We start from the raw sequence: 14,181 nt of genomic DNA, 5'->3' as shown, positions 1-14,181 counted from the left end.
CAGGGATTAACTCATTACCTACCAATACATAAAACTGGAAATACAAAGTTATTATGGAATGTTTAAAATGCTATCTTCTAAGTGACCATTTAAAAATTAAAGCTTTTTTACAAGATTATCCTTAAATCTAGGCATTATGCTTAAATCTAGACATTAATTTAGCAATATTTTCAGAAATGTAAGTTAAAAACATGGTTTAAAAAAACAATTGATTTTTCAAATCAAAAGTATTTTACCCTTATATATTCCAGCCAATGGGTGGAGTCCACATTTGATAACCACCGAGTCTCATCAATAGTAGGATAAACTATTTCTTTAAGTTTACGCAGGGATTCTCTCATTACGTGTATATTATGAATTTCCAGAAAGACCAGCTCTGCATTTGGGTAGGCACTTTCACTTTCATATCCACCACCTTTTGTCTGTCATTCAAAAAGTAAAAACAGATGAAGAAAAGAACATGTACAGGACTTCAGTATAAGGTTGAGACATTTTGGTCCGGTTTCAGGATTTTCTGAGACAAAGGATTATTTTAGCACTAACAAAAGCATATTTTTGACTTTTGTTTTTCTAAGTACTAGGATATTTTTTTAGGTGAAAGAAATTCTAGTCATAATAGGACACATTTGATAATACATCCACGTACCTTCTCCTTTTTACTACTGAAACCTTTGGCTTTCCTGCAACATTTCTCAGCTTTGTCTCCATGCTGCCTTCAATTCCTGCCAGCCTTTCCAAAATGTTATAGGCAACTTATCTTCTTTGAGACCCTTGATGTTTTTTTCAATACCAAGTTCTTCTCATCCTCATCTCTTACTCAATCTTCAGCCTTGTAATAAACACAGAACTACTAATGCTAGTTATGATACCAACCTACCTTGTTTGTATCGGCAACACTATTCTGTCTGGCATCAAAGATGATAAGTTTATGTGACTGAGCATTGGCATCCATTATTGTCTGCAAATATTTTTCATCTTCTTTGCAACGCTTATCATTTGGGCCTACCGACGGCTGACTGCATCGTGTTATTGTTGCTTGGCTCTCAGGATGAATCCAGGATAACACCTGGAATAAAAGAAAGTTATTTTAGTTTACTATACCACTATAAAAGCAGCAGGCCAGAGTGCAATTAGACAATCACAGTGCCTACATGGCATTATTTCCTGGCAAATCAACAAATGCAAATTTAAGGACAAGCTGATGCAAAACAGTATTTACAGCACACTAGCACTGCTCATGCCAAACCTGAGCTTGAAATACAAACTGATTCTAAACATCTTAGCTTTTATTTCTAATAAAAACTAAGCAGGCTCCTGCATCTTACTAATTAGAAAAAAAAAGAACAATGGAGGAAGAAAAACTGCTTCATATGGAACTCTATGGACCTGTACCCGGCTAAGCAGACCTACAGCATGAAAACTGTCACCATCTAACATATTTAAAGGGGTTCTTACGCTACCTGCAAAACTTGTCTATTCTCAAGAAAACTGCTATGGCTGTAACACATTCCACACCAAATCCGAGCACAAGCTAATATGCAAATTAGTATCAGATACCATTGTGGCTTAGAAGTGTTAACTCCAAACAAAAATTTATTACATGTCATAATAACCAAGCAATCAGAGTCACATTTGAGCTGCTCTCTGCAGTTCTACACCCATCAAGCTTAATTCTTCTTTCTTTGCAACCCCCCTTCAGGAAGGAATCCAGCCCACTGTTATTTAAAAAAAACAGGAGCCTAAAAGAACTGATAATTTCTTATAAACTACAGATTTGTAGAGCACTTATATCTCCTTGTGAAAGTTTCACTTACTGGAACTCTGCCTTTTGCTCTAAATGCTGCCACTTTTGAGAGGTCATCATCCTTTACACTGGTTGGCACGACAAGAATAGCAGGGTATGTATCACAAAGCTCATAGGTGCTGTTAATTTTGGATATTTTCCAACTCTCATTGGGCAAGCCCTGTATGAAAGCAAAACAGTTTTGTATTTTTCAGGTTAGACCTTTACATGTCTGAGTCTGGGGTGATGAAAATTTTTATGCACGATGTACTTTTTAAAAAAAGAAGAGTGTCCACATTTTTCTTTTAAATTAGCTATACTTTAGGTCTTCATACTGAACCATAAACCAAAACACTGAAAGTCTTTCCTATTTATTATCCTTAAAACTAATACGTAAAATAACCATTTGAATAGGCTGCACATGCAGCTAAAAAGTGATTATATAGTGAAATAAAAACTTTTGCAGCTAGGAAACTGTAAATTTACAATGACAAACTACTCTTCTGTTTAATGCTGCTTACTCAAGACCAAAGCTTGTATTTTCTAGAAACAGCACTTGAAAAACGTGGATTTAAGAATGCATGCTAAAACAGACCAATTTGCTCAAGTACTCAGCACCTGTTATCTCCATCAACTTTAGCAGGCGCTCACTCAGGCCACTTGCATTTTATTATCTAAACATGACATCTAGACAGTCTCTGCAGGTAGCTACAGCTTAAAATTTTGAGTTTTCTTTAATATTTTTTTCTTGTTTAAATGGCTCTGGGGGAGACGGAGAAAAAAATAATACGTCAAATATTTATATAACTTACCTGCCTCTTATATTCTGCCATTGGATCATACACTTTCCAGCCATTAACAGCAAACTTTTCTTTGTAGCTGAATGCAAAAAGAGGCTAAAGACAACAAAGCAAAGGCATAAATTACTGTCTGATGAGCTGTGTGCACAATAAGCTCCAAAACAGTGAACTCTCTAATATTTCAAATGTAACACTTCTAAAACTCTTTAACAGCAGACATAAAACCTTCAGACAAGACTGGACAACACTGTGCTAGAAAGAAAATGAAAGAAAGTTTCCTCCTTCAAGTACCTGCTATGTAATTAACAAAATCAAGACAGGAAACAGTCAGAGAGAGTTGAAGTTACTTGCCGGTGATCATACATCAATGGCAAAGTCAGGATGAGGATACTGGTCTCCTACCTCCCAACCAGTTCCTTACCCGTACAAGCAAATGAAATACCATTCTGCAGACCACTAATAATAAGACCAATTGTACCTATTTGTTGTTTTAGACAGAACTTCTAGACTGAATTATCTACTGCAGGAAATAAGAGTCAATACATACATATTTTTAATAAGCAACATTAGGTAAATCTAGATCTGAAGAGTTATATACAAATTACCTAACTTCACCAATAGCAGAACATAGCATAATGTTTTACAAATCAATGCAAAAAGGAAACAGGGTCAGAGTAGCTTACCTGCTCTGTAACAGATTTTATGAATCGACATTCCAATGTTTGTTGTACAGCCCTTGTATTTCCCCACCTACACTTTCCAAAAAGAGGAGAGTCAGTGACAGCCTCCTCTACACTTTAAGACTTACCAGGCCATTAGACACAGGAAATGCACGTATTACAAGGTTTTCAAAAATCTCCAATCTGTTCTGCTCTTCCTGTTTATAGGCCAGCCGCAAATTTCTCATATCCTGTCAAAAATAAGTTACACTCTTTTACTCTATGATAACTTAAAAAAAAAAAAAAGCAGTTATAGGAAATTTGATTGAAGGCAGGCATGTATGTAGCACTAACTCACTGACATCATCTAACCCACATTAGAAGAGAGTTCTGTAAGTGTTCATATCAGATGACCAGGACTGTCATTAGAGTTGCTAGGTATCATAAAAATAGCCATTTTTCCTTTGAATTCACTCTTGAGACAAAAGGCAGAAGTGTTTAAGACTGCAAGTCTCATAAAAGGAATTGAAATTTATTATCTAAATGAAGCAGGGTTCAAATACAGGAAACTGATCAGACAGAAAACCAGCACATTTGCATGCAGATTCCTCTTACAGAAAACTGAAACGAAAATACTTTAATATGAATAAATCTCTACCATGCCATACCTTGCAAACTATTTCTATGCCACACGAGTTGTCTCCATGGCTCTGTACTCCAATTTTTTCAACTCTACTTATAACTCCAAGGGGAACATCAATAACAAAAGGTGGATCCTGAAATTTGCATATAAAACAAATTAATTTTGTTACATTAGGAGGAACACAAACTAATATGATTTATGTACGTTTCATTATAGTGAACTGTAATTCCTGTTTAACAGACCGCTGTGGAACATCATACTTCACTTACACCAAATCCGTCACTTTCTGCGATCTACTTCAGCAACATTCCTACCTGAAACAATATGCAGATAGATGGCGAAGTCTTACCCTTTCAACACTTTTGATATACATTCTGAAGTCCGTCACTGTTAGTGTACCACTGACTGCTCCCATAAATGGACAGATATACATAACATCTTTAGCTGGAAAACAGACCAATTAAAGCTTTGTTTTACTATTATAGACATTTGTTCCATAAAAATCTATTTCCATTTAAAAACAGCAAGATTTTTGCAGTTCCATAAGATTTTGATGCTTGACCTCTATCGGAAAGCCCACTCTTCAGATGCTGTCAGGACTGAAAGAGCTGTCTTTACCTCAACAATGAAAACAACCCAACCCCTGAGTCCCACTGCTACTCAGCAACTACGTATTGGGACCCTGCCCTCAGGTGTAAAGCATCCACACGCACCTCAGAGAGAGAGCATCCAAATGGGCAATTACTGATGTGTAGGCAACTGACCTCCAAGTAATTCAGTTATAGCCAGTATCTTCATTTTCACTTTTATTTGAAAGATCTAGCATTCTTTTCTAGCCAAGTCCCACACTGCTAACGCAGAGCTTGCCATCACAGGCCAAAGTTAAATGAATCTCAGTAAGAACTGGAAACAAAGTTTTCCATAACTTCATCTTCTTTGCTCTCACAGTTTTGAACCTTTTGAATCTAGGAAGTGTCCTTGGCATCCTCAAGCAGAAATATAACCCATACACCTATATGGAACAAACCGACCCTTGGAAAAAAAATTTAAAAATTATCTACATGGAGCAAGTCATCCTCTGGAACTGATTTCTCCTTCCTGCATTTGGATTTAAAAGACAAAGAAAAGAAATCCACATCAAATCAGCTAATCTAAATTGGCATTAAATTAAAATAACAAGTCAAAAGGAAAAGTATTTTTAAATAAATAAGTTTATTTTTAAATAAGTAAACTCGTGATTTAATAGTATTCAGTGTAGTACTCAATGGTATGCTTACCAATAACTTTGATTGATTCGCCAGGAAAAAGTGGAGCCTCTTCCATCTGTGCTAGTTTGTTTCCATCCCGCAGTGCCTGGCAGAAATCCAAACCATGAGTAAATTTCTCTTTCCAGCTGTACTACATCGATACATTTTGATGCAAAGTGCTTTTACTACCAGATTACTGGAACACAAGAAGCATATCTTTTTTTTACAGGGCACAACTGTATTAAACAGTACCATAGTAAAAAAAACCCAAACAAACAAACACAAAACTTGGTATTATAAAGATTACACAGACATACATATTAGTAATAAAGCATTTATGCAACAATTAGTTTCACATGCTAGCTACATATACCATACAAAAATATGAACAACAAAATCAGCACAAATTTCTAATTAATAATTTTTTAGTCTTTTGCTAAATGCAGGTATTATTTTGGGTATTTTAGCTACTTGAGAACATTTTAAAGTTCATATTAATTTTTTTCTATTCTTAATGTTGGTTATTTAATATTTTAGTATTTTCACCTGGGAGAATTATACGGCAGAAGCTTTATTTATTTAACATTTTAACTTTGCATTTTTGATAGCAAGAAGTCAGAAGCACCCCACGATGCTCTATTTCAATCAATATCCTACTGAAAGTGCCACAGGTTATGGAAGAGGTCCATTATAGGAATTTTGGATCCAGAAGGTCAGATTAAGAATGAAGTAATAATGAAATACAGAAGAAAAATTAGCGATTTTAAAGTAAGGGCTAGTGCCATAAATTTTCATTTAGGTAAATGGCTTCATTCCTGAATGATGCAAGATTGATCCTTTGGATCCTTTGTTGGTGGCCAAGATTTACAAGGTACTAAAGATTCTAATTAAGAATAAAAGGGTTTGCAGGATTTTTAAGGACCATGTGAGAAAGTGATGTCTCTCAGGTCAACACGATCAGATACTAAGGTTTCAATTTTTCACATCCTGAACTGAGAATAAATATAATGGGCTATGTTACAGTAAACAGGTAACTCTTCCCTTGTATTGCAGCTCTGATCCACATACAAATAGTTGGTAGGATCAGACTGACTCTAAACAAAATACCCCAAGCCCTCATTAACAAATAATTTCTAAAGATATTTAAACTGACCACTGGCTTTAGATTTTCTTGGAAACTAACAGAATTTTATATTCAGCACCCAATCACAAAAGATGATGTGTAGAGAATTAGCCGACAGTTACAGACTTAGAAGGGCGGCTGTGCTCTGGCAGACAGGGGCTTACGTGCAGTATTACATTTTAGACTAAATGAATGACACTACACGAAAACCCTACCTAAGCATGGAGCCAGTTAACACACTAAATGCTTTCTACGGATTCTCTTTCATGACAAATACAAGATTTGTATGTGCTGTACCAGTACTAATATATAGTACCTTGCTACACAGTTAATGAACGAAAGATGAGTAAAACTTGCCACCTGATCAGGTTCTGCTTCAGAATGATAGCCATTGTGTCCATCCTGAATCTCCTGCATTGCATGAGGCAGCAGTAGGGCAAGAGAGAAGTAACAGGAAAAAACATGCAGACAACAGGTGAAAGGACAGAATCTTTTCTTTTTCTGTTTCCCTTTTTTTTTCTTTCCTTAAAAAGACAGCACATACTTTAACTCCAGTTTTGCTACTCAAAATCTTCCACTCCTGGCACAAACTGCTTTCCACAGAAAGGAATCCAAGCTATTAGCACTATCCTTTTGATGTCATTTGGCACATCACAAAATGCAAAATTTACTCCCTTTTTCACAGAAAAGTCAGTGCTGGTAGATAAGAACATAAAAGTATGTACTGTCTTTTTAAGACAAACGACCTTACTGTGAAGAAAATGAATTCAAAGTATGCGACATGCTTATCGATAGAAGAAATTGAGTACAGCTTGCAATGGTAGCATTAGGGGAAAACTCATGCAATCTTTCAAGGAAAAAACAGGTCGACATCAAATAGAAGTATCCAGACAATTTAAAAAAATGCTCTACTGTGTAAAACATGTTTCAGTTGAACTTTCCATTTTACGGTTTCACATATTGTTCCAGCAACTTCTGTGTTGTTGCTGGAAACCTAGTCAGTAACTTTACAGAACCTAAAATTACTTCTCATAGCAACATATGCAAACAATTCACATTTTAATGTTTATTCATTTTTGCATCATATTGGCAGCAAATCCTGAATATTAATTAATTCTCTTTAATAAACATAAGGTCCCTATGCGCTCCAAAGAGAAGCACAGATGTCATAGGGTCATATGAAGTAATTGTTTTAACACGTCCAGTCAAAATTGTTCTTCCCGTCTTCTTTCTTTATTAACTGGAGAGAAGTTGTGCTCATGACAGTCTATTACTCCCAGTTCACATGCAAAGAACTTCTCACTTGACAGACTGTAAAACCAGCCTCAGTCTAAATTTACAGATGCTTGCTGAAGTCAATTTTTTTTTACAGTATTTCTACAGAACCCTCAAAAAAGAAAAACTTAGAAGAAGAACTTCAGGTATCTTCAGATAATTTGAACTCTACAAGAGTTTGAAAAGTTATAATTAATTAAAAAACCCTTTCAAATTATAAAGGACCCCTAACATGTATGTATTGCTGGAATTCTGTTAAACAGAGATTACTTAAACTTCAGACCATAAAAATGTTGTTTCTAAAATTAAAGCAAAGTAGATATCGTGATGTCTGGAAGAAAATCAGAAGGATAACCAGAAAATACACCAAAAGATTTTAAATAAATGAAAGAGAAAGAAGCACAGCAGATCACTGAAAGATCAAAGCCGTTACAAAGAACTATGAAAAATTGAACGAAAACAATCAATTTTTGTTACTTAACCCAGACCAATTATTTCAAGAGCCATCTATTTAATAAAAAAAAAAAATCAACTTGTGGATTTGTATGATTGGACTAAACACATCATTTTCAAATATGTAAACAAGGGATGAGAAAAAGAAATCATTCAGACTTCATCTCTTGGTTTGAGACTGAACAAGAGGTCTTTGTTTGAATAAAATTGTTGGACACATTTCATGAACAATGTCAGAACACTCTCCAGATCATTTCTCACTCCATAAATGTTACTAAGAGAGAGGGACAAGAAAACAAGGCATGCCCTTTTTATATCTCCAATGAAAAATGGGCAAGACCTAGTCTCAAAATTATCATTAAAAAGATGCAGGTCATTGCTCTAGTGTCTAACTTCAAACCTAACTTTCAACCCTACTGCAGGGTGGCAACAATTAAGGTAAAACATGTACAAAGGCAAGCATGAATTGGTATCTTACTTAAATAGGATAGACAAAGACGTGACGCTTTTACCACTAAAATTCTTTAGCATAGATAACACGTTAGAGCTGCTAATACAGTACTCTGTAGTCCAAAGCATGTAAGCTTCAGTTGCAAGCAACCGTTTTGTCAAAATTAATGTAATAAAACTGAAGTTAGTATTGCACATTCATAACATAATTTAAAAATACTGCTCTCTCACACATTGACTTTTATTGCTCACAAAAACACTGTAATGTATATAAAGCATTTCTATGGCAAAGAAGCTGTTGCACTGCATAGCAAAATGGTCAGACTGGTTCATAAAACCATTAATGAAGTAAAGAAGAACGCTTGACACACCAAGATCTCACACAGCACAAAAGACAAACAGGTAGGAGGCCGTTTTACTGCTAGCCAAAGGTAATCTTACCCGTATAACAGGCCTCCTGTACACCTGTTAGTTAAAATATAAAATGTTATCCAACGAAACACACAGATTCGAGTTGTTACAGATACAGTATCTTACTTCATCAGATTTTCAGAAGAACTCTACTTCCAAACATTTTAATTATAGCCGGATTTTAGAAGAACAAAACAAAACTATGCAGATCTAGTAGCTCTCATTTGCAGAACTGTTTTAGTCTAAAAACAATCTAGCCACTTCATTTCAGTGATGTAACACATGCCAAGCTCTTTTGAAACATTCATTCCTAATCATCCAGTTACAATGTGCTATTGTGAAAAGAGAAGAAAGAGCCTGGTAATCCTTCTAGGTGGAAGACAGTAAGCCTGCAGTAACAGCCATGAAGTATAACCACTGTGTCTTTCAGATTCAAATGGCCAAACAAGGATAGTGACAACTCTTCTCACCTTATTTCTGAAGGTGTCTACATTCAGCTATTAGAATTGAAGCAATTTTCATTTATAGGAACCCCATTCAAGAATACTCTCCAGGTGGAGTATGTCAGAGAAGACATACACAGCAGAGTTCAAACTCAGAGTGAGTTCATGTTGCTGTAGGGTTTAGCAAGGCAGAGCTCGGTCAGTGCTCTCCAGTTTCAGTGACTTCATTTGCAGCCCCTTTGCTTCTGTTTGATTCCCCCCTCCCCTAAATTACATTCTGGTAAGGTAAGCGACACAGAATAACATCAGTAACACCAGGAGATACAAGAATCGATATATTTACCTGTTTTTGCAAACACACTGATTGAAACATTAAAAAAAGGATGGAAGAAAGAGTAAAGCAGTGAGTTCCTGGTAAATCCTGCGGAAAGCAACAGAACTGCCTGACCAGTTCCAGAAGCAAACGCACACATCTGGCCCTACCTAAAGTTTCTAAGTTGTTGTAAGATAGTCTCTAGACACAGCAATTCAAGGTATAATCAAAGGCAACAAAGACTCAGAAAACTGATCGGCGTGCATCAAAAAGGAAAGATGTCTCAAAGGAAAACTGAGCTATAAATGGGCATTATCTTTTTACATGTGAATTCCATAGTAATAATGAATAAACCCAGCCTGTTAGTGGCACTGACTAAGCAACTAATTGTACCACTGAACTTCTGCAGAAGCTACATGCAAAGGAAACCCTCTCCTAAAGCATAGACACCACTTCACAAGATACTGGTCCTGAACGTAACTAAAGATATTCTAGGATAAAAAATTCCATGATGTTACACACATATATGGGACTTCAGATCACAGCAATGCAATCATGCCAAATACAATTTACACACAAAATTTCTGAATAGCACCAGGCTTAATCTTTTTTCTTTCATTTCTAAGAAACAGAGACTGAGGTAGAATTTTAATTAGTCTTTTAGACTTATTCCTGTTAAATAATATCCAAGCCGAGTTTGGTATAGAGAAGGATGTTATTTAGAACTAAAATATTTAGAATTAAAAAATGCTCTTTATTCCAGAGGAATGTGTTCTAACTCAGAAATAGGCTCAACACCAAGCTTACACACTTGGATTTTACTAAAATGAAGTCCTTGATCTACGGTGCAAATACAACATCGACAGCTGTACTGCAAGGTTTCCACAGTGTTTTATCAAAGATGTTAGCCTTGACCTGAAGTAAGCATTTGCAATTCAGCTGCTATAGTATGGAAGAGCTACACTTTTTTATGAGTATAAACTGCTGACTGGGCTGATAAGTGTGAAACTCTGTGAGGTGAATTTTTAAGTAGACTACGGTCAAAAACATTTTGTGGATTCATCTTCAGGCTTGGGCTGAATCTGACCTGCTGTCACAGAATCTAAATACGCTGTTTCTGGACAACAAACTTCTTAATCACAGAGCATATTGGAAAATAATTTAAAATCTAGTTAAAAACAAAAAAGATAAAATCTTCATTTAGCCATTTTGCATGAAGACCATGAAACTCTTTCAAATCTAGGAAGAAAAAAGGATCTAGATAGCAGCAGCTTGGTTTCTTAAAGGGACCTGAAACACAGGCGACTTTTGTCAATTTGTAAGAGAAGGAAAACTGTATATGCTCCACTCTTGATAGTTCAGTTGGCTGGCTGCACATAGGAAATGGCAAATGAGCATGAAAGAATAGGCGTAAAAAGGCATAACAGAACCTATCAGGCAAACCATACTGTGCAATCATTACCTTAGTGACAAAAACGTTACTGGGAGGGAATAAAAAGGCTAAGTTATTTTGTTTGATATTAAATTCTCTGTCTCTGGTGAAACCCCACAAAAAATTATAGTAATTTATGTTTTTTGCACAGTAGCAAAGGCATAAGCATTTATTTTGGGGGAAATCTGGAGAGCTCAACTCTGTACTCTGAATGACACACACTAGAAACAATTTCAACTCGTAACTATTAATTTACTTCACCAAATTTTTTTTTACATAGTAATCAAGAGGAAAGACAATTCCCTTTTGGCATTTTATTCAAAACACTGACTTTTAATTTTCCTTTCACCCGTCTGAATTTTTATTCTGTAGACTTCAATGCCACTATTCTAAATATGGAGGAAAAAACAAAGCAGATTCAAAAGACTCCTACGAATAATGAGATGTTTCTAGTTCTGAAACATTCAGCAATCACTTAAGTACTTACCACCTGATAATCAAGGTAGCAAGGACTTTCCTGATCATTCACTCTTTTATCTTAAATCAAGGCATTCCTCAAATCACTTACCCTGTAGTCTCTGGACACACCTTCAGATGGGACAGACCCGGAGATCTGACTAGAAATGGTTGCAGCTATCAGCTGTTTACACCATTCCACATGGGATCCAGTTGGGCTACAAAAACAGAGTATTTCACATTATTTAGCAGTAATTCGAAATGTATATTCAGAATAGCGCAGCAACTGAGCACATCCAGAAAAAACAAGACCATAAATGATCACTAACATCATAAAAATTAGCTTTGTGGGCAGAATGCAACTATTTTGCTGATCAAATTAGGGAAAACAGTTTTACTAGATTTTACCAGAGAGGTAGAGCTGTCAGTAGGTTAAAAGCAAGGTTAGGCTCCTAGGAACTTATAGAAATGCTGTTTTCCTTATCCAGTGTAACATTTTTTCCTCATTCACACTTTCTTTTTTTAAAATCCACCCATGTAATGAATTTGGTCAAGTAAAAGGAAACTCCTCACACTTTCCTTATTATTATTTCCTGATTATTCAGTAAATCCTCAAAATTAAATTACTCTATGGTAGTATTAAAAAAATTAAACTACAGTAGTGTTGTATTCTATATTAATATTAAATGTAGAAAATACATGTTTTCTAAAGGTTAAATTCTAGTTAGCCATATTTTTTTCCTATTCATAAAATAATCTCTGAATAATCTTCAGGACGGGCCTTCCCGTGCCACAGCAAGGAATTCTGCAGCAGAGGGTGTTTATAGGAACCCTAAAGACAAAGCATCTGAACAGCAGAAATCACACTAAATTCCAGATGATGCATTTTGGGAACAGACACCTGAACTAGCACTGCTTACAAACAACAGTATTGTGAGTGAGAAACAATTGCACAGTTTGTTGCCAGCCACTTTGAAGTGCTCTAGGTCTGCTTCAAAATGCCAGCATCTGACGAAAAACTGGGAATGCCAGAGCGAACTGTTCCCCGAGTGCCACGGCAACCTCAGCTGATGTCTTAGATAACTGCCATTTCTTCAAACAGTTTAGTTGGGCTCTTCTACAGATTTAATGCTTATTCAGAAGTCAAATACAGAAAGAATATTTTAATTCATTTTTAGAATTCATTCGTGAACTAGCTTTGAATTGTGAGTATCCTGTGACACAGAAGCGAGTAACTTCATACGCATACCCAGCACCCAACAAACGCACCCCAACTTGGACATTAAGAGGGTGGGATAATGGCAGAAGATGACCAGTTACTCCTTAACTAGAGGTCTTCCCTTGCATTAGCTCTGCTAGGATTGGTAGATAGAAGGTGAAGAGCATGCAACAACTTCACACCTGAAATGAAAGCTCTTTCAGAACTTTTCTGATAATTTTAGTAGCTCTCTCCCACAAAATGCTGTTTTGCAACTGAAACACATCTGTGGTACTCCTGCTCGAACAATAAAGGTAACTCTCAGGTTAGGGCTGAACTCGAGTCCAGATTCACTTAGAGAAACTTTTTACTTGCGAAGGAATGCATGAGCTAGACCCTGCAGTAATCCCTTCCTGATCTCATTTATTTCTCCTCCTCTCACATCTCTTCATTTCTAGCGCATCTCTTTAAGGTTTGCCTACATTTGTTTCCAAATAAGCATTTACTTCTTAATTAAGAAAAGGATTTATTTTTCCATGGTTTATCTTCACCGGGCATCACTAAATCAACATTAATAGCAGCAGGAAAACGAATGTGAACGCAGGTCCATCCCTTACGGTCAGTGTCTCAGGATGTATCAGCGTACCACAGGATGCTGATCATACCGGTGTGACTTATCACCACCTGTCAAGTGGGACACGTACCAGTACACGTCTTTTCTTTCTGTCCCGTCTGAGGCCACGCACATTAGCATAGCCTGGTACAACCGTACTGGCAAATAAATAAATTCTATGACAAACGGACATTATAACTTTTCCAGCATAGAACAAGATTAGGAGAAGAAAGAAGGATGAAAATTAAGCTAGGAAGTGCATTAATAAGGAATACAAAGATGTAAGTTTTGGTGATAGAAAATGGACATTTGACTTCCACTTTCACTACAACGATGTAAAACTCCAGGTTTCTCCTAACAGGAGAGAGAGAATATGGAGACTGGAACCTGGCGTTGATTTTTAAATACAGTCTTTTTTCTTTATTTGTCATCTGGGTGAAATTTCCGTTAGTTTCTACTCCTTGTTTAAGGATTTTTAAATTCAGCTCTTTAGTCTGCCTCCAGCTGGAAACTTCTGCAGGCAGGCTCGGCTCTGCCAGGAGTGCTGAACTAGGATGCGGTAACGCCCGGGGCCAGGCTCCTGCTCCCCACCGCGGGTCCATCCCCGCCAAGCCTCTGCCACCGAGACACAAAGCCAGCGCCACACCGCTCCGGGACGCGACACCTCTGCACAGCCAATACCCGCTTGACTGAAAAATAAAACCGGGAATAAAGACGTAAAATCTGAGAAGTCTCACTTGGGTTTGCGACGATGGGAAACTACGCACTGCCCAAAAAAAAAAAACCCGGGCCGAATCCTGCAGGCAGCCTCAGCCTTCGCAAAAACGGTGACGTTAAAGACGAAAAACACACAACCGCAAGCAGGAAACTTTGACAACGGCC

The 14,181-nt window shown here is 36.7% G+C and overlaps 1 protein-coding gene across 4 annotated transcripts in view; it reads right to left on the bottom strand.

The window, feature by feature from the left end:
* MTMR1 (myotubularin related protein 1) overlaps window positions 1-14,181 on the bottom strand; it is a 39,734-nt gene that overhangs the window by 25,053 nt on the left and 500 nt on the right. Inside the window, exons 2-12 of one of the 4 annotated variants that reach the window (XM_074835153.1) lie at window positions 11,601-11,706; window positions 8,875-8,898; window positions 6,616-6,666; window positions 5,163-5,238; window positions 4,235-4,329; window positions 3,911-4,018; window positions 3,392-3,493; window positions 2,596-2,679; window positions 1,815-1,964; window positions 878-1,066; window positions 237-422 (exon numbers count right to left, since the gene is read on the bottom strand). In XM_074835153.1, coding sequence (XP_074691254.1) covers window positions 237-422; window positions 878-1,066; window positions 1,815-1,964; window positions 2,596-2,679; window positions 3,392-3,493; window positions 3,911-4,018; window positions 4,235-4,329; window positions 5,163-5,238; window positions 6,616-6,666; window positions 8,875-8,898; window positions 11,601-11,706 — 1,171 coding nt within the window. The remainder of the gene's footprint in view (window positions 1-236; window positions 423-877; window positions 1,067-1,814; window positions 1,965-2,595; window positions 2,680-3,391; window positions 3,494-3,910; window positions 4,019-4,234; window positions 4,330-5,162; window positions 5,239-6,615; window positions 6,667-8,874; window positions 8,899-11,600; window positions 11,707-14,181) is intronic. The other 3 variants (XM_074835155.1, XM_074835154.1, XM_074835156.1) reach the window with 3 other exon arrangements.

Source organism: Strix aluco, chromosome 10, assembly GCF_031877795.1.
Source record: "Strix aluco isolate bStrAlu1 chromosome 10, bStrAlu1.hap1, whole genome shotgun sequence".
NCBI lineage: Eukaryota > Metazoa > Chordata > Aves > Strigiformes > Strigidae > Strix > Strix aluco.
This window is presented reverse-complemented; position numbering and strand designations above follow the sequence as displayed.